The sequence below is a fragment of the Brachyhypopomus gauderio genome, chromosome 6, assembly GCF_052324685.1.
Source record: "Brachyhypopomus gauderio isolate BG-103 chromosome 6, BGAUD_0.2, whole genome shotgun sequence".
Classification (NCBI taxonomy): domain Eukaryota; kingdom Metazoa; phylum Chordata; class Actinopteri; order Gymnotiformes; family Hypopomidae; genus Brachyhypopomus; species Brachyhypopomus gauderio.
In genome coordinates this window covers 16,539,570-16,566,042 of record NC_135216.1, presented here as the reverse complement: position 1 = coordinate 16,566,042, position 26,473 = coordinate 16,539,570, and the positions used below count along the sequence as shown (strand labels likewise).

The following is a 26,473-nucleotide window of genomic DNA, read 5'->3' as shown; positions in this document are numbered from 1 at the left end:
ACTGAGGCGGCAGTATACTTCACTGCAAGCCAGCCCGACTTTAATTAGCAGTGGATCCAACTCTGATAGGTTCTTTACTTTCCAGATGGAAGACTTGTGGCGAGGAGAATGACAGGTGTTGTCAGCAGTGCCCTCGCCTTACGCACATCTTGTGGAGATCTGATACTTTTCTGTTCAGTTAGTTGCTTGTTGCTTATTTACCGTACTTGTTTGCCTGCGAGCGTCTCAAAAGCAGCCATGACAGAGAAGTTCGTTTGAAACGTGTTCACTGTGTCGGCTGCTCTGTGTCTTTTTGCCTCTGCTTGCGGACAGTAAGCAAGAAGAACCCAGGAGCTCACGGTAAGACACTTTTAGAAACCAAACTAGAATATGAAAAAAGAGACAGGCACTTTCATCCTGCAATCTTTGTATATCTGAAAATAAGCGGTATGAGAGTCTAGGGCAGGATTTACTGTTAATGGCAGGGTTATTCTAGTCATTAAAACACAGCGGGGGGGGGGGGGGGGGGTTTCCATTCTGTGGAATGCTGAGTCCGTGACTGGAATGCTGAGTCCTGAACTGACAGAGTCCAGTGGGGCCACGTAACACACACCCTTGGGTGCCCGCGTGTCCAGTGGGGCCACGTAACACACACCCTTGGGTGCCCGCATGTCCAGTGGGGCCACGTAACACACACCCTTGGGTGCCCGTGTGTCCAGTGGGGCCATGTAACACACACCCTTGGGTGCCCGCCTGTCCAGCGGGGCCACGTAACACACACCCTTGGGTGCCCGCGTGTCCAGTGGGGCCACGTAACACACACCCTTGGGTGCCCGCGTGTCCAGTGGAGCCGTGTAACACACACACTTGGGTGCCCGCCTGTCCAGCGGGGCCACGTAACACACACACTTGGGTGTCTCCTTCACTGCTGCACACTCCCTGTTGTTAAAGGCAAGCTTGTCATATACCTGAATAATGAACACACAACTAATCTGTCTACACTGCACGGAGAAATCAGCTCCACATTGATTGCTCATAAGAGACAAACTAGAGGATTAGCATAGATAGATGTGTAGACTGGTGCAGAACCTTCTAGAAGGTGATAAGGACACTTGCAAGGAGATCATGTCCTTACAGTGTGGTGCGCTTGCTCACTAAGAAAACGATGCCAAAGTAGCCCTGGCTTTGAGAGGACTGCAGCTAGACGTAATTCAATTACGCCAGGACAAGGCTCGCCGGAGAACACGCGCACGCTCGGAGAGAGAGATAACCTAACTTAATATTCATGAACTGATATCATTTACAAAGATAAATTGCAAAACAGAATAGTCAAGGAGCCTTTGAGGGGAAGAAAAGGACATGGCGTCCCTGAAGATTACGAGGTTGGGCGTCCTTCAGGAGAGGGCTTAAGGAAGCTGCATGTGACACTCAACCTCCTGATGTTGCTGGAGATCACAGCTTGGAGAAGCTGCTGTCGGACAGATCCCTGGCGGATTTGGCTGCCTTCACGAGGCACAGGCAACATAAACAGAGAAAGCACAGAGTGAGGCGACAACAGGGGGAAAAAAAGCCTCCAAAGCTGCCACTTACATGAGAGAAGCCATGGGTGGGCACCAGCGCTCTTCACGACTCTCACACACACTGTGGCATCGCACTCCCTTTCAGCGCACTGTAAGAGCACATGTGAAGAGGCTTCTAATAATATCTGCATGTGGTGCAAAGAGCTTTTCATTCCTCACATAGGACAGGACTTGACACAGCGGAATCAGATCAGACTGTGTGGAGCTGTCCCCTGTCCAAACACACACACACACACACACACACACACACACAAATAAATCAGATGAAGAAATAAACACTTACTCATCTGTTCCGAGGGTTTTAATTCACTGAATTGGCATTGAGAAGTTTTCTCTGCTTCCATTCGGTGTTGAAGTGTGGAAAGGCGTCGGATGACACGTAACCGCTCAGAACAGGACTGAAGAAATAATGATACGTTCTAATAATCACAGCGTTATGCCACAAAATGCAGACTGCTTTTCTTTGTGTCCTGGAAGTGTCAAATTTGTAGAAACACTGGCCAACTGTACTTCATTAAAAAACTAATTATAAAAAGCATGTAATCAACAAACCTTAATGTCACACTATTAAATTAACTCTGCAAAGAAGTTTGGTATTAGTATTACCTCATCGTGTCATTTATTTGTTTATATTTACTAATTGCTAGTTTTTTACGTTACTCATACATATTTGTTTTAGCAGTGATTTAAACCCACCAATATTTCTATTGCCTTTATTTGTGGCACTGTTTAGCAGCTCTATTGTGTTAGCCTGTTAGCTTATTACTTTTACAAAAACAAAATATTGTAATACATTTCAAGCAGTGTGAAAATTAAGGAGTTGTGATACAATGTGTATGTCATGTCATCCAAAATATATCCCATAATGCTTTTAAGAAATTGCATGTATGTATGGCTCCGTAGTTCAGTGGTTAATGAACTGGGAGTCCCTTTATGTGTATGACAGTATATTATATTATTGAAATCTTTCCCCTGCACTGCAAATGGCTTTTTCCACCATGTACCAGTGAAACAAAGAGAGCGTCTTTGCTCGCTGTGTGTTCACTGGCTAGTGTTTGGATAGTTTTAAATGAAGGAAGAAGGCCGAACACAAGCGTCCATGACTAGGTGCCCCACTCTGGAGCTGGTGATGTTTCAGACCAAGTCGGCTATTATCTGCACACTGGGCTTTCAGCAAATGTACATTCATACATAACAAACATTAGTATTGCATCTAAATGAAAACCAACGCTCTGTGCCTTAATGTCTGTAAAATCGGAATCTGAATACTTTATTGATCCCTGAGGGGAAAAGCAGTTCTAGCCATAGCAGTGCTGTATTGTGAATATAGTTACAGAGCAAAACACACACTCTGGCCCACTGTGCTGTAAAATGTCATGGTATCTCCTACTTAATGGTTTAAAGAGGCCATAATTGGACCTCATCAGGGTCTCATTTTCTTTTCCCATCTTTATTGGATCCACACAATCCTTTGTTACATCTTTGTTAATCCATTGTTACATCATTGTTAATCAATTGTTACATCTTGTTGCATCAACTCCAAGGAGGAGAGTATTAGGTAATAAAGCTTTATGTTTGTGCTGGGGGGGGGGGCTCTTTAAAGATGGGGGGATTACTGAAAAACCCATTATAGCTGCTAGAAAGAGCCCGAAAAGTTCAAAAAGTGAGCAAAATTCAGCTCACATACCTCCATGCTGCATTTAGTCAAAGTCAACATCAAAGGCTGGATCCTTGTATCCAGCTCTGTAACAGAAGTTCTCATTTCCATATGATTTCAATATTTCATCTATTCTCTAATTTCCCTACTGGAAGAATGAAACAGATTTAATAGTCACTCTTAAATTTTTCACAATTAGAATACAGATAGGCTTGGCTCATTTTAAAAATGTAAAAAAAAAAAAAGTACATTTTCATGGAAGAGTGATTCACCGTAACAGTCAAATGGGGCGGGAGAGGTAACGCGGACCTTTCAGCCATGGCATAGCAATAGCGTCAAGGGATCAATTATTCAGAGCGCTCTCATGTGAGTGGGGTGGATATGAACCAGACAAAAACAACGAATTGAGCTCCTCGACTTGGGCGTACTCCAGAGCGCTTGAGTTGGCGGTGAGCGTGGAGGTTCGACTTTGAAGAGATCTTCAACCTCCACTCACCCATGTGGAACTAATTAGCTTTTTGGTTGTGTTAAACTGGGATGCCATGTTTTGTAAAAGGTCATTCATAAATTCAAGAATGCAGCTTATGGAATGAGTCCACATGCTTACAGCGCATTTCAAAATAAGCACTCGCACATGTGCACCCACAGCAGCTGTACAGAAGGAGTGGCTGTGTTCACAGAGCTGTCTCTAAGAGCTGTCTGTCTCTCAGAGCTGTCTGTCTCACAGAGCTGTCTGTCTCACAGAGCTGTCTCTTAGAGTTGTCTGTCTCAGACCTTTCTGTCTCTCTGAGCTGTCTCTTAAAGCTGTCTGTCTCACAGAGCTGTCTGTCTCTCAGAGCTGTCTGTCTCTCAGAGCTGTCTGTCTCTTAAAGCTGTCTGTCTCACAGAGCTGTCTGTCTCTCAGAGTGCCCCTCTCACTCCAGCTTCTATTCTCTGTCTCTTCTCACTAGATTCGGACGCTCCGGCAGACCCAGTGGCTCCTGTGATAGTAATCGCCCCCAGGAACACCACGGTGACGGCAGGGGTGAGCGAGGCCACGTTGGAGTGTGTGGCTAATGCACGGTGAGCAGGGCATTATGGGAGCACTCCACTTGTTCTCAGGGAGAAGCGCGCGTCCGTAACCAGCCATTCCCAGCCATTAGACAGCACACGAGGCAATCAAACCCCACTCCTTAAATGTCTGCCATTTTAAGGCCACTTTAAGGGAAGAACTTTAAAACTCACATCTGAGAACTACACACACTTTCATGTAGCAGAGAGAGATGTGAGCCCTTTCTGAGGCCATTTGTGGCTCTTCATGTTCTCACAGATTGATTTTATTTTCAATCTTCCTGTTCCCTTTCTTTCCTCCCTCTCTCTTTCACTGTCTCTCCCTCTCCCTCCCTGGCCCTGTCTTTCCTTCCCTCTCTCTCTCTCTCTCTCCCATCTCACTCTCCCTCCCCCTCCATCTCTCTCTCTCTCTCTCTCTCTCTCTCTCTCTCTCTCTCTCTCTCTCTCTCTCTCTCTCTCTCCCCAAGGCCGGTGGAGAAACTGAGTCTGGCATGGCGGAGAAACGGGGTGGAGGTGGCCAGCGGTGTGGGCACCTTCGGCCGCCGCCTGACCATCGTCAACCCCACCTCGGCGGACGTGGGCCTGTACGTGTGCGAGGCCTCCCTTCTGGACAGCAGCACAAAGCCTGCTGAAGCGAGAGCCTTTCTCTCCATTATCGGTAAGCCATCAGCCCCTCGCCCCTCCTCCCCCTCGCCCCGTGGTGGCCCTGTTGCTCTGACACGTGCTGCCGCTCGCGGGGCGACCACGGGGGTTACTCCCCAGCAGACGGAGCTCCGCACTGCCATGTTACTGTGCATAAAATCCAAATTACACAGTGTATTAGCGGCGCTAAGAGCATTTTATATCTCCCGTGCTCAACGCACGAGCAGTTCCAGCAGCATAACTATCAGTCACACACCTCTTTAAGAATATCACTCAGTTATGCAGTGCATTAGGGTGCTGCTGGAAAACACACGCTGTCATATGGCTGTTTTTGAAGCAGTGATTGTCTTCGCTCTGTCAAAGAAAGCACTCGATATGACGCTTTTTGTGGGATGTACTTAGTTGAGATGATGCAGAGTTGGAATGATTACTGATTTTCACATTCTCTTTGTGACGTGATCTCTATTTTATTGATATCACTTATTTGCAGAATGTTCTGGCTGTAGCACTTTGTTTTCTACTTAAACTTTCTTAATAAAGTAATAGAGTGGCTTAGCCTGAGAACCATCATGGGTCTTCGCCAGCTTTGTCTCTGACTTAAAAGCCCAAAGAGGGAATTGTGTGCAGTTGGCAGGCCGCTGTTTGCTACAGGTTCCATTATGAGCTCTCAGAGCCTGCACCATTAAGTCAAACAACACCCATTTTAGGCGCTCTTACAGCTAGTTCTGCTGCTGAATAACTAAGTGAGGTTTTGCATCTTTTGAAGTATTTTGATGAAAGACTAATTCTGGTTATGTTTCTGCAGACCTTTCATGGGTGTAGAGTTGCTAATGTTTAGCAATTATTATTTATTTAGTATCATATAAAAATAGTTAGCACTGTTCATTAACATCTATCAGTAAGAAATCCTGGAAGGATATGTGATTATCATCCTAGAAATATGCATAGAATCAGACCTGTAAGAGGGTGTGTTGGTGAAGACTGAGTAGGCATGGGACGTGAATGTGGCCTATCAGAGAAACAGCTCCCATAAGTCAGAGTCTGATTTAAAACTTGTCAATCCTGTAAAGCTGCTTTGTGACAACATGTTATGTGAAAAGCGCTATACAAATATATTTGATTTGATTTTGATTTGATTGGTTATCTGTTACATGTAGGATCCTACACATACATTTATTCCCTCCACTACACCATTGGCACAAGTGCCAACATCATGGGTTTTAAGCTTCAAATGTGCTGAGCGGTCATGTCTCTTAGACAGGGGATGTCACCACATCACCTGTCTTAAATGGCACAATGAAATTAAATTCTTCATCCTTCTCAACGAGCCAAAAAAACAAAAAAGGGATATCAGAGAGAGACATTTGATGGCCATAGTTATAGTGGTTTCATTAGCATCACATTCCTGGTATGTATAGGATATAGGACAGCACAGCCTCAGAAGCCATCTGTGTGTACGCCAGAAGAGGGACTGACAGTATTGGATGAAACGTCTTCTGTTGGAAAGACAAGCCAGCCACCGTCCACCTGCTGACTCATTCTGACTTTCACACCCATAACAGCTTGACTCCCACTCACAGGAGAGACATACGCTCAAGTGTGACCGAACCAAAGCACCTTGACATCACAGGCAAACGACGGGTCTGTGATTCCATGTCTGTGTGCGTGTGGAATGACTTCTGCCCACACTGACCGCTTGTTTCCCGCCGGCAGAGGCTCCCTACTTCACGGCCGAGCCCAGGAGGAAGACGATGGGAGAGGTGGAGAAGAGCGTGGACATCCCGTGCCAAGCTCGAGGTCAGTGCTCCGTCCATGTCCTCCGTCCTTTCTGTAGCCAGCCGAACGCTCGCCATGCTCACCAGCCTCGTGCAAAAATATTTCTGCACACTTTGGTTTCTTTGCCTGAACGTGCCGAGGCCTGTAGCAGAAAAGCGTTCTCTGCCCTTTGGTTACCTGTGCCCGACGGCGCACACTGACGAGGGAATTGGAAAATTGTTAGGAGTGATTTATAAAATCATTATGGCTGAGAGAATGTCAGTGTCAGTTGCCCATGAGAGGAATGGTGGCCTTTCGGTGGAGTAGTGAGGTGAGGGGTTGATGGGGAGGCCCTTTCTGTTATCATTATGTTGGAGAAAAAATGGACAGTGAAAATGGTATTGGCTTTCTGCCAGAAATATTCTCTGCCGCTTTCTCACCAAGTTTTCTAATGGTCCTGAAATGGAAGGTCGGCCCAACGGTTAGAACGGTTCTGGCGATATTCGTCAGTGTTGTGTGTCCATGTGTCACAATGCTGCGCTTAGAGAGGTTTGGGCGGGAGGGATGAGATCTTCTGAGCCTCACATGAGCTGAGCGCAATACACAACAACCCAGTTCCATCATTCTCCATCCTCCACCACGGAAAGTGGAACCCATCCATTACTTGCCTCGTGTCGGGCTCCTGAGACTGTTCACACTTTTTTTTTTTTTGGTGTTCCAAGCTCTGAAAGAATCTTTTGTTTGGATGAGTTTTCTATCTCTGCAGCAGGAGGAGAGACGCCGTGAAACCCCAGAGGATCAAGCAACTGGCTATAATGTCTAAAACCTCATTGTCTTTCCCCTGTTTGTTACATCTCTAAAACCCTGCACAAGAAAGTCCTTCAATCATGTGTTAAGGAGCAGCACTTGATGTGTTCGTTAACCAAAGCTAAATGAGTTTGAATAATCCAATCTGGTGGCTTTCTCGTCAAGTGCACTGGAGCCACTGCAAGAGATGATTTTCTCCGTTGAGTCTTTTGGTTCTTACTCAAAGCGACGGGAGAGGGGGGGGGGGGGGGGGGCATCTTTCCAGACTGCTGTAATATTCCTAAAAGTGTGAAAGTGGGTGCTACCCAGGGTTCATCTCTGATCACCTCATCTCTGTGTGATGCTCTTTTCTTATATCACACAGGGCCATTCCCCATACGCCCTACAAGCACATTTAACCTGTCTCCCCTTTTCTTCTGATGCAGTTCCCAGCCTACCTGAGCTGGGTAATCAGCCTTGCTTGAAGCCCTTGATTAAGAGGCTTATGTGAGCTGCTCATGGGAGTGGAGCAATAATGTGGACCAGCCAGGCCCAAATGGACCAGACAGGAGGGCCTTGTTATGCAGAATACAGCTATACTAACACCTGTAAAACCAGACATTTTATTGGTCTGGTTGAAGGAAGTGTGAACTATATGTATACATGAGTTGATTCATGGCAAAGAAACGGTATTAGGAGTTCAGTATCTCAGTACTGTAGATGTGATACAGTGTTCTTCTCACGTGTATGTCACGTTAGACTACTGGAATCTATGGGGAGTGGGGAAACATGTTTTTCAGGGAGACTGTTGATTTACATTTGGAGAATTGTGTGGACCCCTTGACCTCCGACCCCTGTTCACCCCCAGGAGTGCCCACGCCTAAGCTGGAGTGGTATAAGGACGCGGTGCCCCTCAGCAGGCTGGGCGAGCCGCGCTACAAGCTCACGTCTGCCGGGGGGCTGCAGGTCAGACGACTGAAACCCGACGACGCCGGAATCTTCCAGTGCTTCGCTCGCAACGCCGCGGGCGAGGTGCAGGTCCACACCTACCTGGACGTCACAAGTGAGTCAAGGGATTCCGCAGGGCTATGGCGGAGGTGGGTGGAGGTGGGCGGAGGTGGGCAGAGGTTGGGGTGTCACCACTGGCTGATGGAGACAGTCCAGGCCATAATGAAGAAAGTGTGACGGGCTCTTGGAGAGCTCGCTGCAGCCCCGTACGACACACACGCGCACCATCACAAACACACGTGCACCATCACACACGCGCGCACCATCACACACACACGCAGCATCACACACACACACGTGCACCATCACACACACACGCACCATCACACACGCGTGCTACTGACGCCTGCCTCGTGTCCGTGCCGACATACTGGCGCTTCCCGCTGGATAATCCTGCCTGGTGTTGATTGCCTTGTAATATTTTCTGTGTTAGTCATCCTCACTGCCGAAGGAGACCATCACACTGTCGGGGAAGAACACTCCTATCACACTGATAATTACATCGTCCCCACGTGAACACACTGGGAGGATTATGATAATGATTGTTAACTTCAAGCACTGACCTTTAGGAGATACGATTTCCTCTGATAACTGAATCTAGTGGAAGACAGTGGGAGAGAGCCCTGCGTGTGTGTTCCTGGCATTGGCCATTCATCACCCCAGCATACTTCATTTGAGAGGTCAGACACTCACGGCCCCAGGGCTCAGACACGACCCCAGGCAAGGGTCTCATGCCTAGAACTATTTTGCCAGTGCTCGTCCTATTCCATGGGGTGACATAATAGGAGAATAGCAGATGGCAAGCCAGCTTTCTCACAGAGCAGCGGACGTGGTATCGACGTCCATTACGCCATCTTCATGCCCGCACGCTGCCGTATTGAGTGCACGTATATCTCAGTACTGTCATTGACCAGGGGCTCAATCGGGCAGCTCAACCCCCTCCTGGATGTACTGTCGCTCTATAGATTTGTTTCATGTCAATGTGATGTGGGACAAAAGCGGTGAGTGAGTATCCTGGCACACGCTGTAACCACTCACCACACAGTCTTCAGAGAAACAGCTCCACGCCTCTTCCTAATGCCGGCAAGACCATTAGGCAAAAGAACAAAGCCGTTCTCAGAAAGCCACTACCTGGAGGGTTGAGCGGATGTGTGTGGTGGATCAGTAATGCAGTGTCCAGAGTCTCTGCAGCACTGTGCTACACAGGACATCCCACCCACGGCTGGGCACACGTGTAGGTTGTCTGGAGACAGCACACGTTTTTAGGCCAAATTAGTTCCTAAGGTTATTTCCATAAATGGGACTTTTTTTGTTTGTGTGTGTGTGTGTGTGTGTGTGTGTGTGTGTGTGTGTGTTTGCACACTTACCTCATCGATCTTTATGAAGATATACAGAAAAGGTTGAGGGAAAGTAACGTTTTAGCCAGGGTGCAATTTGAGTTGTAATGGGGTTCATTTTTCCATCTTGACTCCAAATTGATATGGCCAAAAAAATCAGCTCTGACTCCAAACAACGTTGTTTTGCCTTCAATCAGAGAAGCGTGCCACCAGCCCAAATGGATATACCTATTCATTTCCACATCTCCACTTATTATAAAATGACCTACCAACTCTCATGCAATGCTTCCATTATGGCTGCCCAATCAGAACATCCTAATGGATTCATACCGGTTGCTTACTGTTTCTGATTTGAAACGCAAATTTGGAGAAAGGGTAGAAAAGCACACACATTTCTGTCTGCTCAGAATAACAAACAGTAGTGTGGGATGAACACGGGAGTAGACTGAGACTTTAATTTAATTTCCTGTTGTTTGGGTTCTTGTAATGATTTGTGCAGGCAAGTGCAAGTGTGTGCATGCATGTGTGTGTGTGTGTACATTTGTCTGCATGCATGTGTGTGTGTGTGTGTGTGTGTGTGTGTGTGTGTGTGTGTGTGTATTTGTCTGCATGCATGTGTGTGCTTGTGTGTATATTCATTTGTCTGTGCATGTGTGTGTCTGGACATTAGTGTGTGTGTGTGTGTGTGTGTGTGTGTGTGTGTGTGTGTGTGTGTGTGTTTGTGTGTGTGTGTGTGTGTGTGTGTGTTAGATGCATGGCTGCCTGCTTGATTAGACAGGTGTTGTTGCACTATGCAGGTATGGCTCCAGCCTTCAGTGCATTGCCAGCCAACATCACTGTCACAGACGGCGCTGTAGCTACCTTCACCTGTCAGGTCTCCGGAGCTCCCAAACCAGCCATCGTCTGGAAGAAAGGTAATAATCAGTGTCCCTGCTCCCTGCACAGCTCAGAGCTGCTGGCGTTGGGCCTCGGTCAGCCGCATTAGCAGGTCCTGTCAAGCCGATTTTATGGCCAGTGTGAACGAGAATGTGGCTGCATATCGTGCCGCTGCTGTCAGGTTTTTACAAGAGTCATATTTAGTCACCTTGACTGCAGCGCGTCCTTCACCTTCGTCAGCGCAAACACGAACACAACACCGCGCACTCCTGTCGGCTTCTCCCAGCAGTATTAAACACGTCTTTTTTCACAGCTTATTGGAATTTTTTTTTGTTAGATTATTTCATACAAAATAGCCACAAATCTGTTTTTATGTGCTAGCACTATTTTGGCTTCATTCATAAAGTCATTTATATTTTCGAGTCCTCCCAATTACGTCCAGTGCAGCGCTCCTAATGAGACAGGTTGGAGTGAAGCTGCTCCACCAGGATTTCTGCAGAATTTCCCTCTGGGGAAACTTGTAATAAAAATCAGCCACAGCTGAACAACTACCCATGATGCCCTGTTAATCAGTTGTGTCACTGCAGAAGTGAGCTACTGAACAGTGTGTGTGTGTGTGTGTGTGTGTGTGTGTGTGTGTGTGTGTGTGTGTGTGTGTGTGTGTGTGTGTGTGTGTGTGTGTGTGTGTGTGTGTGTGTGTGTGTGTGTGTGTGTGTAGATGCTCAGATCCTGGCCAGTGGCTCGGTCCAGATCCCGCGCTTTGCTCTGCTGGAGTCCGGCGGGTTGCAGGTGCAGCCAGTCATGCTGCAGGACACGGGCACCTACACCTGCTACGCCACCAACACGGAAGGGTCCGTCAACGCCAGCGCCGACCTCACCGTGTGGAGTAAGCACCTCCACCCGAACACCAGCCACCTCCACCACACCCGCCCAGCCCAACCCCGCCCGAACACACTCCGCATCGCTGCACCACCTACACAAGGTTCATCTGTATAGTAGAACAGGGTGGAGGTAATGACCATGAACCAGTGTCGGAGCGAATATGTTCCTGCAGAACAGGGAGAACTCATCTCCGGCAGCTCCACTGTGTCTGGGTCGGCGGGTCCGGTCTGCCCAAGCACGAACACGCCGGCTGATTCAGTGCTGTGTCTTCTCCAAGGTCGCACATACGTTTCCCAGCCTCCCACGGACCGGCGTGTCATCAAGGGGACCACGGCCATTCTGGAGTGCGGTGCTGCTCACGACCCGCGCGTGTCCGTGAGGTGGGTTGTGATGTAGGGGTCCGGGCACGGGGCGGGCACGGGGGCGGGCACGGGGGCGGGCCCTGCTACAGCTGCCTTGTCCCTTCTGATAGTAGTGTTAATTGGAATTGCCAGCCCATGCACTGTTAAGTAGATTCAAAGTGCAATCCGTTATGCTGTGAAGCTAATTCAGAGTTAATATGCAGGAAATCAGTGTAATGAAGCACTCTGGCTTCCACTGCTCTTCCCTCTCTCTCTCTCTCTCTCTCTCTCTCTCTCTCTCTCTCTCTCTCTCTCTCTCTCTCTCTCACTTTTGTTCTCTTTCACTCTCTCACACGCCCACTCTCTTTTCTTTCCCTCTTTCTTCTTACCTCGCGGTCTTCACCTGGCTGTCTGTCTCTCTCTCCCTCTCTCTCTCCCTCTCCCTCACGTTCTCTCCACCCTGTGTCCCGGCGGCCCGTCTGTGCAGGTTCGTGTGGAAGAAAGATGGCGAGGTGGTGGGCCAGTCCAGAGGGGGCAGGATCAACCTGCAGGACGGCTCTCTGCACATCACTCAGACCTGGTCGGGTGACATCGGCGACTACACCTGCGATGTGCTCTCCCTGGCCGGCAACGACTCCAAAGCCGCGCGTCTGGAAGTCATGTAAGACCCCCAGACCCCCAGATCCAGTCCGGCTGGGTGAGCTTCGCCTGCTGCTACCCAGTCAGCCTCTCTCCCGCTGCCTCATCACTTCCACCAAAAGCAACTCAAAAGCAGCCTGCTGTCGTGGGCGCTACGCGGCCAGACCGCTCTGCCTCCGTCTGTCTGCGGGTCAGGGGGCTGCACCTCTCTGCCCTCCGCGCTCTGGCGCCGGTGGACATGGCACGCCCCCCGGGGGCAGGCTCCGCCCACAACACCATCCGCTCTGCTGCCTCCTCCCTGTCAGCGGAGAGAGAAAGAACAAAGGAGGATCACAGCGGCTCGGTGCTTTTCATGCCGTCGACCACGCTCCTGCCGTCTGTGCTCGGTCCTGCGTCCCCACACGGACACGTTGTCCTCGCAGCGGGACGTTACCCACTGACCTTTCTTTTGCAACTTTTTTTTCCCCTGCATAACCTTTCTCTCCAGTTTCCAGCTGCTCTCTACATATTGCACAGGTCTGCTAATTGCAACTAATTGTGTGGCATTTGCATAATCAAAAGGTTTCGGAAGCAGCGGGGGGGGAGAACCGAGTTCCCTCTTTCATTTTTGCTTCCCTCGTTTGAACTTTCTGATATTGTTTTTTATTAATTTCGTTTCAGTGAGTTTTTTGTTGGTATTGTTGCAAAGACTTATATAACATATATAACAGATATAACATTACTGATATTGAGTTTGAGACCTTATTGAGACTGAGACATTGCTACATACATAAAATATATATATAAAGCCACAACTTTTATTCATTTTTCCAGTGTAACCTCAGAAAGGTAATTCACAAGAATGAAACTTCAGGAGCTAGACGCCATTTTTTTTATCGTGGAAGATAATGTGACTAAATTGGTGAGATACAGAAGAGAGTCCCAACCTTCAGGTTCTGCCCCTCCACCGTCCTGGTCTGGTGCAAACAGAGATTGGTTGTTGTGTGACTTCTTGACACTGAAAAGCAGCGAATATACAGAAAGAGAAAATTGCATATACTTCTCTCCACCCTGTGAGCCTGTTAGTGGTTCCCTGCCTAGTTAGAAAAAATAAAAGGTAGTAATGAATTCTGGGGCTTTGCTGATTCTCTCTCTGGGTTTAATTTAGAGAAGAAAACAAACTTTCTCAGCTGCTGCAGGTGCTTGGGATGTGGCCACAGTGCAAAGTCAAGCCCCCCAGAAGTGATTAATATAACGATCGATAACACCACACACAAAAAGAAAAAAAAAATGAAGAAAAGACTCAAGACGATGAACACAAATAAATGTCTGCTTCCAACAAGAAGGGATTTCTGAGCTGAATTTGGAATGGCTTCCTTTGAACGCCGAGGATGTGGAGAGGAGACCTGAGGAGCCCCCCCGGGGGGCAAACTGCAGGGGGTGGGGCAGATTTCACACCCACCTGTCAAGCCAGGGCTGGCCGTCAGCTCTGGGGTCTTCTCCGAGACCCCCAGATGGCTTCATGTCAGCTTGTTGTGCGTGCATGCCTGGGTGTGTTGTTAACTCTCATCCTGCCTGGTTGTCTCTCCTCACAGCGAACTGCCTCACTCACCACGCCACCTGCAGGCCAAGCTGAACGTGGCGGACAGCCGCAGCGTGGACCTACTCTGGATGAGACCCTTCGACGGCAACAGCCCCCTGCTGCACTACGTGGTGGAGCTGTCGGAGAACAGTAAGCATGCGGCCAGCTGCACATGCCTCCTGGGGATGAGGGGGGTCTCCTGGGGCAAGTGCTGGGGTATCTGTGGGCCTCGCTAGGACAGCTGTAGGGTCTGCTGAGCGCTCTGATCAACCGGCCAGGGCTCACTGAAACACAAGCCACTGCTGACCACATCTATATAGGTCGTGATTGATCTAGAAAGCACAGACTGACTTGGCCTGCAGTGCACCCAGGTTTTTTAACAAACCCGGCGGGCTGGTCTAAATAGGGTGGGTGTTCACTGCATTGTCGACTAAAGGGAGCCCATCTCCACCACCGACCACAAGCCCCGTGGCAGAAAGGAGTGGATTGATCTGCTGTGACTGCAGGTGGACAGAGAGGAATGGCCAAGCGTGAAGGTGCGGCTCCCTCGTTCAGGGGGAAATCGTCCTTGGAAGCCTTATCAGAAACACCTATCAGAAGTCACCCTGCTAGAAAAGCTGGGGTTCATTCTCTGTGGTTCAGACACCCCTCCCCCTCTAACAAACTCTCTGCTCCTCACACAGCTCCACATGTATCTGCTATGTCCATAATTGTATTAATAGTTTAATATATATGTCCTCCAACAAAGTATACTCCCTCCCCCCCCACCACCACCCCTCAATTTTTATCTGCTTTGATCTGAACCTCATGCTGAACAGCACAACACCATCTTTTGTATTTCAGGGTAATTTCTCTAAAGACCCTGATGTTGTGTGATCTGATCATTAAGTATTAATAATTGCCTGCTTGTGTTCTACTGGGGAATTCAGGCTTAAACAAGATGTGAGATTATTAGGGTTGGTTAGAGTCCTGAGTTGGATTGAATTTGACAGCTACACTATCTCCAGCTCAACTAGCTACACTCAGAATGTGACCTACCATATTCGGGCACTGCTGTGGCTGTGTGTGTGTGTGTGTGTGTGTGTGTGTGTGTGTGTGTGTGTGTGTGTGTGTGTGTGTGTGTGTGTGTGTGTGTGCTTCTTTCTGTATGGAATTAACTTGCTTTGCGTGCTGGTGCTGTAGATTCGCCATGGAGAGTGTACTTACCGAACGTGAACCCAGCGCTGACGACGACCGTGGTGACCGGACTCACCCCCGCACGCACCTATCAGTTCAGGGTGTGTGCAGTCAATCAAGTTGGTAAAGGGCAGTACAGCACCCAGAGCAGCAGGTTAGTGGTTCGCCATGGCGACATGCCCCGCCTTTGCTTTGAATGTGATGAGGAACCAAAATGATCTCCCACATGAAAATAAAAGTGCGGTCTATTTTTTCCCTACTGATGTGAGTAAACAAATAGATAAAATTATGCATATTGACTTCATGCTGTAGTTGAGGCTTCTGTGATCTGAATTTAGATGAAGCCCTAATCTGCCTTGCGTCCAATGATGGCGCCTGAACCGTGTATCGTGTCTCTATTGGAACAGCGTTAGATCGCACACGGACACACGGGGCACTCTGACTTCATGTGCTCACATCTCGTGGTGTCGCAATGCTGCTCCAACCGTGCTGAATCCAGCACACGGACACGACTCCACAGAACCCCACTCAACTCCGGCACATGGTGGTGGTGGGGTTAAGGGTGGTGGAGTCGTTTCGGACCGACCCATTCTCACCCCGCTGTTGCTGCCCGTGGCCCCGGGCTAGCCGTGCCCTGCCTGGCCTGTTGCCGCAGGCCGCGGCTGCCCTGAGCTTGCCCGGCCCGCCAGCCCTTATCTGTGCCAGACGTGCTAAAACTCTGCACCTCAGCTCAGAGTGGGAGGGTGAAGACGTGCTGTTACTTCACGCCCTCAATAGCACCTTCTCACTTCGAAATTAGTCGCTTCTCCTTGTCTGGATCCAAAGTCTCGCGCCCAGATATAAATAGTGAGCTTAACACATTCCGCTTCGCCACAAGCTAAACACGCAGTGAGGCAGGAAGTTGGTTGTTTGGAGGAGATGTTTTGGATCTGAAGTTATATCAGGTGTTATATCAGGGGCTGTGAAATGTTCTGTTTAATTTCTACGATGTCTGAAGGCAGATGTGGTAAAAGCAAGCGTTTGTGAGCTGGTGTCCTCACAGAGGCTCTCTACTACCTTCCCACATGCTGATTATTTCTGCCTTTTATCAACACATTGTTCCCAAATGAACAATATAAGGTCGGCCGCACAATAGAAAGTAACTTGTAAAATCCAACTATTAGACATTTTAACTTTTGGTTATACTTTCTGAATACATATTTTTATTACATTATCTCTGTAAAATATTCATGTCAGCAAGGTTAATATCAGGGCATAATCTAATGAGGGGACTTATTCATTTTTAAAGAGCTGTAGTAGCTTTTTAACTTGTGCTTCTTAACTCTTGACCTCAATTAATGCTTAACTTTATCAAGAAAACCCATTCAGTAGTCGGTAATTTTGGTGAAACCATTTGGAGTTCTGGAAGTGAATGTTCAAGCAAACTTGTCCAAACCTCTTCATACCTGGCTCACAGAACGGCCTACCGTTGGCACGGTGATCACGCCTGATCATTATTAGGACACAGGTGCATGATTAATATGTGAAGCGTTGTGTCTTTTGGCTTCCGTTCATCTTGTCGAACGACATTTCCTCCGGTTGGGAGAGTACGGTGGAATATCTGTGCACTCGCTTTACCAAAGAGGCTGAATTTGAACCCTGGCCAAGTCCCTGGCTCTAGAGCGGCACCCTTCTGATGAAGACAAAAACACAAGATGGAATACAAACCCAAACTGCAATTCCCACATATAATTGCGCTTCTTTCCTTCCCATATGTGGCACTGGGCCAGACTCTTCCTTGGGAACGTGATTATTTGTTTCTCTGTGGAGACGTCTGATGCGGCGACCTAGCTGGTGTCAGGCGGCGTGCGGGAGCTGCTAAGAGTGGAGCCTTGAAGGAGCCCATCATTCTTCTCTCTGCATGCTGTCACATCTCTCCTTTCCAGCCTTATTAAGCAGAGGCAGCCATAAACGTCTGACAAGGCCATAAAACTACACCCGAGCAGACATCCCATAATGAGCCTGCGCTCACCACGCAACGCTCCTGCCCCCTGTTTACCTGCCGCTGTCTTTTCGTTCGCAATGAGGGTCTCTAGGCAAAAAGCTGCCATGAATATTCAACTCCTAACCAGAGATTGCATGATCCTTCAAGCCTTCCTGCGGATAGAGCCGTCCACTGACAACCAAGGTGCTGCGCGGACTGCGGATGATGAAGTGACCGCCTCTCCTAGGTTGTTCTATTACCCCCCCATCTCTGCCTCTGGCCCAGGCCTGCATGTGGAGCATGGGTCAGGGGCAAATAAATGCCCCACTACTCTGCATTGCTTATGGGGAGGAGCAGACGTTTAATGGCCAGTCTTGCGCTTTGTGTAACCCCAACAAACTCGTAAATCCTACATGAAGGACAGAGCAGACCAGGCAGAGGCTGTTTCAGTGCAAACTGTTTGAGCAGCTCCTCCGTATGGTCGTGATTAGGTAGATTTACTGGGGAGAGTGTCCGACACCGGCTCCATGATATTGGCTATTGAGGGCATTAATTATGAAATGGACTTCTGGGGAGAAATAACAAGTCGTGGGAGTTTAAAGAAGGCAGCGACTATAAATCTGACATAATCCAGTGATCCCATTAAAATTTAATGCAGATTTAACTGTCCATTAGCATGAAACGCATAGAGCGGACTGAAGCCACGGACATGATGAAGTAATTCCATTAATTATAAGAAAGCACATATTTGTACAGGAGGAGCAGGGCCGTGGTCTCAAGGCGTCATTTATGTCTGAAAATGTCATAATGCAGCGTTCTCTACTTTTGATATTATGAAATTTGTTCACATTTTAGTACGTATGCGTTTCAGTTTCACCCGGCCTTCAACTCACCAAAGAAACAGGTCGGAAGCCATTTGGCTAATGGACTGCCATTACGGCTCAAAAGTGTTAGCATGTGTTGCTCTCTCAGCAGGGGCCACGGCAGGCACAGTTACAGAGCTCTATGCCATGCTGGGAAAGGCCCTGGCTTTGAACCCACCCCATGCTGTGCGGGGAAGAGAGGGGCCCCAGAGTAGGGCAGTGGGGGCAGTGGGGCCCTTGCGCTGAGTCTCCTCTGTCCCGACGGATGCACGGGAGCCAGGGTCTGGCTGTCTCATCTGAAAGTGCTTCTGCCCAATGAACCTTTACCAGAGGAGAAAAGAGGAGCAGAAAGCGCACGCTCTCCCAAATCCTTCGGCAAATCCAGGAGGAGCTCCAGGGAGACGGTGGCAGCGGAATACCGACCCCGTGGTTTGGGGCGGAGGGATCTGGGCTGCTTTTAGTGGAGGGACACTTTTCCAGGAAAGGCAAGGGTCTGAGTGCTTCTTGAGTGGGTGGATATGTCACGGTGAGCCAGACTGAAAAGGCACTTCTGACCAGAGGGTTACACTTTTTCATCTTAGCCGGAATATTGCTGTTAAGGCCTACAGCGAATCAGCTAACTTGAATTCAGACAGAAAATGAATCAGTTATGTAAGGTCACGTGCACATGCGTGTGTGCCTTTGGGTTTGTATGTGGAAAACGACCTTTTGAACGGCTGAATCAGAGTTTGGCGCTGTTCGTGTGATCTACTCTGGCTTTCCCCACAGGTTGATGCTGAGGGAGGAGCCTCCCAGCGCTCCGCCCAAGAACATAGTGGCCAGCGGCAGGACCAATCAGTCCATCATGGTGCAGTGGCAACCTCCTCCAGAGCCTCAGCTCAATGGCGTCCTCAGGGGTTACGTCCTCAGGTAAGGCACTCTGTTGATGGCAGCGTCTGCTTTTATATCGGGGAAACAAGCAGCTCTTTCAAAGTGTCATGTTCGGTGCTGTCCAGTCCCAATTACCTCACGTTCATAATGACAGTGTTTATGAAAACCTGTGATAATAAAAAAATAAATAAAAAATACGCTTTAAAAGCCCAGTGATGGCCCTTCTGTGGACCCACCAAAATGCTGCGTTTAAGATGGTAGTGATTCTTATGGTTCTCTCGGGGGCTGGCGTGAGACCGAGGCTGTGAGATTCTGACGGGAGGGGTCAACTACCCCTGTGACGGCTGGAGCACCAGGACATGGGAAGGGAGGCAGAGGGGGGCGAGCACCTCACAGTTTTGAACAGAGGCAGCGCATGTGACAGAACGTCTGTGTAGACGGCCAGCACACACTAGTCTGGACCCCAGCATGTACTGTACTACAGTAATAATGGGATGAGCAGAGATTTGTGGGTTCTCGTTCGCCCACTGCTACGTAAACACCTGACAGCCCTTCTAGGAAACGCTACAATGCCTTCTGGATCTTTCATCCCCCATGTTCAGCTCGCTGACTGTCCCCTCTTCCAGAGAACAACATAAATATCACTGCGTGTTGATAACAGGGTGCTGGACATGGAGTAACACTCAAAACGGGATTCCTCTAGTGGGGTGGGAGAGAGGAGGCCTGATTACTGCCTGTTGAGTGGCTTCTAATGGAGAAGCGACCTGTGAAGAAAGCATTGTGGCTAACTGCTCTGGCATCGATTCTCCTCCTGCACCACAGATATCGGCTGGCGGGGCTCCCCGGCGAGCACCAGCAGCAGAACATCACCAGCCCTGAGATAAACTACTGCCTGATCACGGAACTCATCATCTGGACACAGTACGAGATCCAGGTGGCAGCATACACGGCAGCAGGCCTCGGCGTCTTCAGCCCGCCCGTCATCGAATACACGCTGCAGGGAGGTGAGACCCTCCAGCCTCCGTCGGCCTCCTCTCCCGCTTTATTTCCTTTGTTTAGGTGAGCCGGCAGACAGGGAGATGAAGGAAGGTCACTCACGCCAGCCTAGAAAAGGCGCGCGCTAGCCGCTAAAACCGCACGCCGGGCCGCCCTGCTGGGACGGAGAGCGGTGTCTGGCTGACACGTTTACATTCGTTTGTCGTGTTCGTTTGCCTTTCTGCAGCCGAGTCCAGTGTGGCCATGGACACCCACTGAACTTAATCCTCTTCAAAACAGTAGCATCAATGATCCCCCAGGCTGTTTTTTGATCCACTATAAATTACACCTCAGCGAGGACTCTGGACAAAATCCATTATGGAACACTTTGGCACGCCTGATCGGTCCTTTAGATGGTTGTCTACAGAGGAGCAAATGTTCTGACTCCACACAGATCTTTCTTCTGCTTCATTAAAAACATCTGAAACGACTTCCTTCATGTTGCTAAATTGTTGACCGTCTTAGTTACTTGGTGTTAATTGGTGCAACGTGGCATGCTTTGGTATCAAGATGGTAGTTAGCTTTGTTTTTGGTCATTCATGATTAGGCTAATAAACATCTTCTTGGACTGGTGTTTCATGTAGTTATAAATATTAATGGTGTAAGATTTGAAAGAGAAGCTCTATGAGAGAGCACAGGGTCTTCTGTGCATTTGGAATACGTAAACATGTTTTAATTGGTCAACATTTGAAAAAGAGTCTTTTCATTTATCATAAGCTAAAGCTTTACTGACAATAGTTAAGCTTTGACAATGTGTCTAATTAGGCAGATAAAGGGTCTCTGTGGAGTCAGGTGCTCATTAAATCACCTAAACGACCAATCAAATGTGTCTGAGTGTCTTGGCATGCAAGATGATCTGATGTCTTAGCACATGAATCAGTCGCAGAGTACTTGGGACAACAGTCTGCCCTGATTTATTCCTGAGACCGTGTAGGATTCTGTAGGTTCTCAGAGTGACGGCTCTCTCTGTTTGAGCTTACAATCTCTCTTCCTCTCTAGTTTGCATTCAATACAAAAAAAATGAAGAGCTACTTCTCTTCAACAAGACCAACAGGAAGCTTTCGACATCATCTGCCCTTTGTTTTACTGAAGCCTGGCTTTCCAGCTGTTAGGTCTACCCAGTCCAGTTTAATAGAGCAGAGAAGCAGAGCAAAGAGGCTGATTTACAGAGGAGGAATCTGTCTGTGATGACAACTGCTACTGTAACCATATCACAGTTCTGTCAGAGCCATGCTCCACTTTTCATTAACTGGACAAAATGTTCGTCTCCCGGAGAATTCACCTCTTATTGCCATATACATCCAACCCGAGCCTGTGGGCTTGATGTGCCAAAGCAGCTGATAGACCAAATATTACAAGTAGGAAAAGAGAAACCATGGCATATTCTGGGACATAACTGCTAAATGTAACAAATGAAAGTGCTGACAGTATGTCATTCATGCCACGAGTTTTTCCTCGTCAAGGCTATGGTGATATACCTCAGGGTGATGGTGATATTCCTCAGGGTGATGGTAATATACCTCAGGGTGATCGTGATATACCTCATGTGATGGTGATATACCTCAGAGGGATGGTGATATACCTCAGGTTGATGGTGATATACCTCAGGATGTTGGTGATATACCTTAGAGTGATGGTCGTATACCTCAGGATGTTGGTGATATACCTCAGGGTGATGGTGGTATACCTCAGGGTGATAATGGTATACCTTAGGGTGATAATGGTATACCTTAGGGTGATGGTGATATACCTCAGGGTGATGGTGATATACCTTAGAGTGATGGTCGTATACCTCAGGATGTTGGTGATATACCTCAGGGTGATAATGGTATACCTTAGGGTGATGGTGATATACCTCAATGTGATGGTCGTATACCTCAGGGTGATGGTGGTATACCTCAGGGTGATGGTGGAATACCTCAGAGTGAAGGTGAAGTACCTCAGGGCTATGTGCTCTTGTCATATCTTATTAGTCTTTATGTTAATGAACGCACTTCCAAAGATCCTAACGTTTGCAGCTGACTCCACCATGGTCAGTCTCATCACCCTTGAGACTGAACATATGGCTGTAGACTAAGCTCCCCCTTCTCACTCACCTTCCACATCAATAGCTCCATAGTTTAAATCGTGGAGAAACTCAATTTCCTGTGTGCCACTATATCTGGGGATCTAAGGTGGGAGGGGCGCACAGTTGAGTGTGCACACCAGATGATGCTCGTTCTAAAGCAGCTGATGAAACTCAACCAGCCACAGGCTCTGATGATAGGGCCCACACCGCAATCATCCATCACCACCTCCTCCATAACTATTTGATATGGCTCTTCTACCATACAGGTCTTAGCCAAACTGCATAATCAGGACTGTGTAAAGAATTATTGAATGTAACCTGTCAACACATTAGGTCATATACCACAGAAGAGTCATGAGGAGTGCTGGATAAAAACTAGCCAAGCCTTGTCAGGCAGAAGACGTATGACCATCACAGCAGCACAGCCAGACACCAGGACAGCTTTTTTCCTCAGGACTGTGGCCCTCATCAGCCAAAGTGGACTGATTCTGATATGAAATAGCTGTAGAATACCAAGCAGTGCAGAAGTCGAGTACAAATACACACAGAAGTTCAGCTGAACACGTACAAGCAGTGGATATATGTGCCCTATAGAACGTAGCGCTTCTCGTTTAAGATTCAGACAACACAACAAGTGTTAAAAGAGCTGTAAAGCAGTCTGGCATCTCTAAAAATAAAGACTGCTTGTAAAGTCTCCCCCAGGTTTTTGGTTTAAATGAGGCAGTTCTTCTGTTTCAGTGGCTGTATTGCTGTCTTTCGAGCTTTGTGAGGTTGCTGAATATCACATTCATGTGGTGTGAAAGGTTTTCATCTGCTTGAGCTTAAAACGCCGTTTGCTTCTGTTCACATCTTCAAAAAACAATCAGTCTATACTCAGAGCCAAAGGCTCAGCAAATGGGCATCAACCAACACAATAGGACGTGACAGCCTGGGTTCATATTCTAAACACAAAACGCTTGTGCCTCGAAGTTTCAACAGCAGCCAATGAGAAACTGTGAGGAGTTGTGCATTTCAGCTGCTCACGTCTGCTGCCGTTGACACAAGCAGCCGCAGATGCAGGACAACCTTTTCCACAGATCTCTGGAAGTGCATTCATTGGCATAAAGATTGTCACATGATCCCAACAGGCTTTGCTAGTGATCATAGTCCAGTAAGCAGGGAACTCCCACTGTACAGAGGAAACCATATACATGAAATCCTATACAGTGCAAATCCAGGCCGCAGTCCAGGTCTGTCTGCCACCAGGCCACACACACTCAGAGTGACGTCAGGAGTAGGTAATCATTAAACAAGAACTGTCTGACCTGGGGCATTAGCTTTTACTCTCAGATGGAGGTAGTTTTTCCCCCCCTCATACTGAGCACAAAACTGAACTTAAGGACCTTTTGAAATGCTTTTTGCAACCATATTTTCATGAAACCAATTATTAGAATGCTGGAGGATTACAGACATGAAAAGAGAACAGGTCATTCAAATCCATTATCGCTTCAGTGCTGAAAAGTCATGGTTCTGGTTTTAGAAAAAATCATCACCATGGGCCACAGGGAAATGGGGAAGCTGGTAGGAATTTTGAGGTCTTTCATCAGTGTGGGATATGAGTCGTGTTCACGTACATGACCGTGTCAGGAAAAGATGAGTGGCGTTCATGGACATTTTACTTCCCTTTACACGGTTTATAAAACATGAATGAATTCTCTCAGCATTTACGATTGTTTTGAACTAGTACCATATGCCACGCAAAGATGAGCCCTACCACCAGTGTTCCAGTTTGTGCCCCAGCTGTGTCATGTGCAGTTTAAGAGCAGAGGACCTTACAGTTGGCAGTTCACTGTGGGCAAAACTGTTCCCTCCCTGGGTGTGTAAATATATGACCAAGGTGGCAGGTGTTTGACATGGTCACATTGAGCATTTAGAATTTAGAATTAGAATTTGATTATTTTTAATCTGGAATTAGAATCTGAACATTTAGGACTAGACTTTGAACATTTAAGGCCCTTATACACCAAACGTTTTTGTGTGTTTGTGTGTGTGTGATTCAATCGGACGACAGGAAATTATCTCAAAAGTGCGTATAATAATCTTTTTGGCTATCTGAAATATCACTTTGGTGTGGAAGATAGTGTCATTATAAACACAAATTTTCATTCGAATAAACTTAGACGCGAATAAATCACACAGAAAAAAAACACATGGTGTCCTCTGTAGGACATTGCACCAGCATGTGCCTGGCTACAGTCATAGGCTTTAAAATCACACGTTAAATTTAAGATCTTGTGATACACTAGAAAATATTGCAAATTGTTACAGAAGAAAATAATTATAATATTTTGTCTGTTTGTATATATTAGTTCCTACAGCACCCCCTCAGGGTGTAGAGGCCATAGCTGTCAACTCAACCACCATCAAATTCACTTGGAATCCACCACCTCAGCAGTTCATCAATGGGATTAATCAAGGTTACAAGGTAATCCACCAGATTACTGTCCTAGTGTAGAACTGTATGTAACCAAACTCCATTTGTAGACACTGAATTTATGCTGAATTTATCTCAGACACTGATTGAAAGTTGACAGACATTTCCTGAGCTTTACCCTCCGTCTGACTGAATGGCATCTCTTTTAATCTCTCTCAGCTCATGGCCTGGCCAGAGCACTCTCCCGAGGACACCACGGTGGTGACTATCACCCCAGATTACCATGGCACCCGTCACCTGGGCTACATCAGTGGCTTGAAGAAGTTCACCTGGTACTTGACCTCGGTGCTCTGCTTCACCACCCCCGGCAACGGGCCGCGCAGTGCAGCCAAGCTCGCACAAACCCACGAGGACAGTGAGTACCCACCACACCAACACGTCTCCAGCAGAACAACCACGGGCTTAGAGACGCAGGAACGTGGAGCAGCCTCAACAACAGCTCCAACACCTCAACGCCACAGGGGCTCCTGCCACTTGTACACACTAATTACCTGAGAAACAAAATCTTAAATGTTTTGCATTTAATTTATAGGCCATGTTAGTGGGATGTGAGGCCCCAAACACTGGCCTTGGCTTTCATAGCACCACAATGACAACGTATTGTTGTTTTGTGTGGAATGCTAATTATAAACAGCTTCCAAATAGCGACTTTAATTAAATACATTGTTCCAGAATTATAATGTCAACATGCTTCGACATTTTAGAGTATGCATAAATACATTTGTAATTCTACAAGCGAGGGTAATTTGATTAGCTCATCAACAGTTGTTGCTATAGAGACACAGCAGCACCGTGCCACACAACAGAATGCGGCATTAGGCAGGATAAACTCTGACGCTCTCCAATGTTTGTTTTTGTGTGTGTGTGTGTGTGTGTGTGTGTGTGTGTGTGTGTGTGTGTGTGTGTGTGTGTGTGTGTGTGTGTGTGTGTGTGTGTGTATGTGTGTGCGCGTGTGTGTGTGTGTGTGTGTGCACCAGTTCCAGGCCCTGTAGGGCGTCTGAGCTTTACTGAGATCCTTGACACATCTCTGCGAGTTAGCTGGGAGGAACCTGTAGAGAAGAATGGAGTCATCACAGGTACGTTTATCCTGATTTTGTTCTGATGTCAAACATCTGAAATCAAAGATTCCAGTACAGCACTATTGGGAAACCAATGTTGTCAAATCCTCAACCTTAGTCACCTCAGTGAGTCTATTATCATATCTTCTATCAAAAATTATATTTAAAGTTGTGTCGTGCTGTTGAACTCAAATGTTAGTACGACTGTATCATGCATATCATTTCCTTTAAGACCTGAATTACAAGGTAAACTTTGTATCCCTCTTTCTTGCAAAAGAAAAATGCATTTGTCTGTCAAAATGATTCATTGTTTATTGGAATTTTCTTTATTCTTAAATGAAATGAAATGTGTCCACCTCTGTTTAAATTTAGATAAACATTACATTAGACAGCACAAGTGAGTGTTTTCAGAGGTGATTCTGTTTTCATTACGAAGGCGTTCTGAGTTTCATTACTGAAAATACTTCTGTTTGACAGCATCTTTGCTTTGTTTTAATTATGGCATTGTTGTTCGAGGCTCAGTTGCCAGGAACAATTTGTGCTTCCTTTAGCTCTGCTTTGAAAGAAAAGATGTCATGGCGGTGTGTGTGTGTGTGTGTGTGTGCTCTCCTTGGTGCATTTATGTGTGTATCTGTGCTCATGCTGCTGGAATCACAGTTATTACAGTTCCAAAAGGACTCGGTGCATTCAAATTATGTTCAAGAAAAGGGGCAAAATGAAAGGGGCCCACAAAGACGTCTGCGGTGTCTTAAAGTTGTCGGTGATGTTCTGAGTCCAGCAGGAGGAAAGAGTTCCTCCCATGAAGACTCAATAGAGGGGAAAACAGATGAAGACGAATGTGTGAGCAGCGTAGTGATACTGGACAGATTAAACA

General features: G+C 47.4%; 1 protein-coding gene across 2 annotated transcripts in view; it reads left to right on the top strand.

Annotated features, from left to right (window-relative positions):
* Positions 1–26,473, top strand: part of sdk1a (sidekick cell adhesion molecule 1a) — a 188,164-nt gene that overhangs the window by 125,358 nt on the left and 36,333 nt on the right. For both annotated transcript variants that reach the window (XM_077009200.1, XM_077009199.1), the window contains exons 6-20: positions 4,167–4,278; positions 4,734–4,924; positions 6,622–6,705; positions 8,318–8,512; positions 10,592–10,708; positions 11,389–11,556; positions 11,830–11,932; positions 12,381–12,554; positions 14,107–14,243; positions 15,276–15,423; positions 18,864–19,004; positions 19,788–19,969; positions 24,417–24,532; positions 24,701–24,896; positions 25,519–25,617. In XM_077009200.1, coding sequence (XP_076865315.1) covers positions 4,167–4,278; positions 4,734–4,924; positions 6,622–6,705; positions 8,318–8,512; positions 10,592–10,708; positions 11,389–11,556; positions 11,830–11,932; positions 12,381–12,554; positions 14,107–14,243; positions 15,276–15,423; positions 18,864–19,004; positions 19,788–19,969; positions 24,417–24,532; positions 24,701–24,896; positions 25,519–25,617 — 2,163 coding nt within the window. The remainder of the gene's footprint in view (positions 1–4,166; positions 4,279–4,733; positions 4,925–6,621; positions 6,706–8,317; positions 8,513–10,591; positions 10,709–11,388; positions 11,557–11,829; positions 11,933–12,380; positions 12,555–14,106; positions 14,244–15,275; positions 15,424–18,863; positions 19,005–19,787; positions 19,970–24,416; positions 24,533–24,700; positions 24,897–25,518; positions 25,618–26,473) is intronic.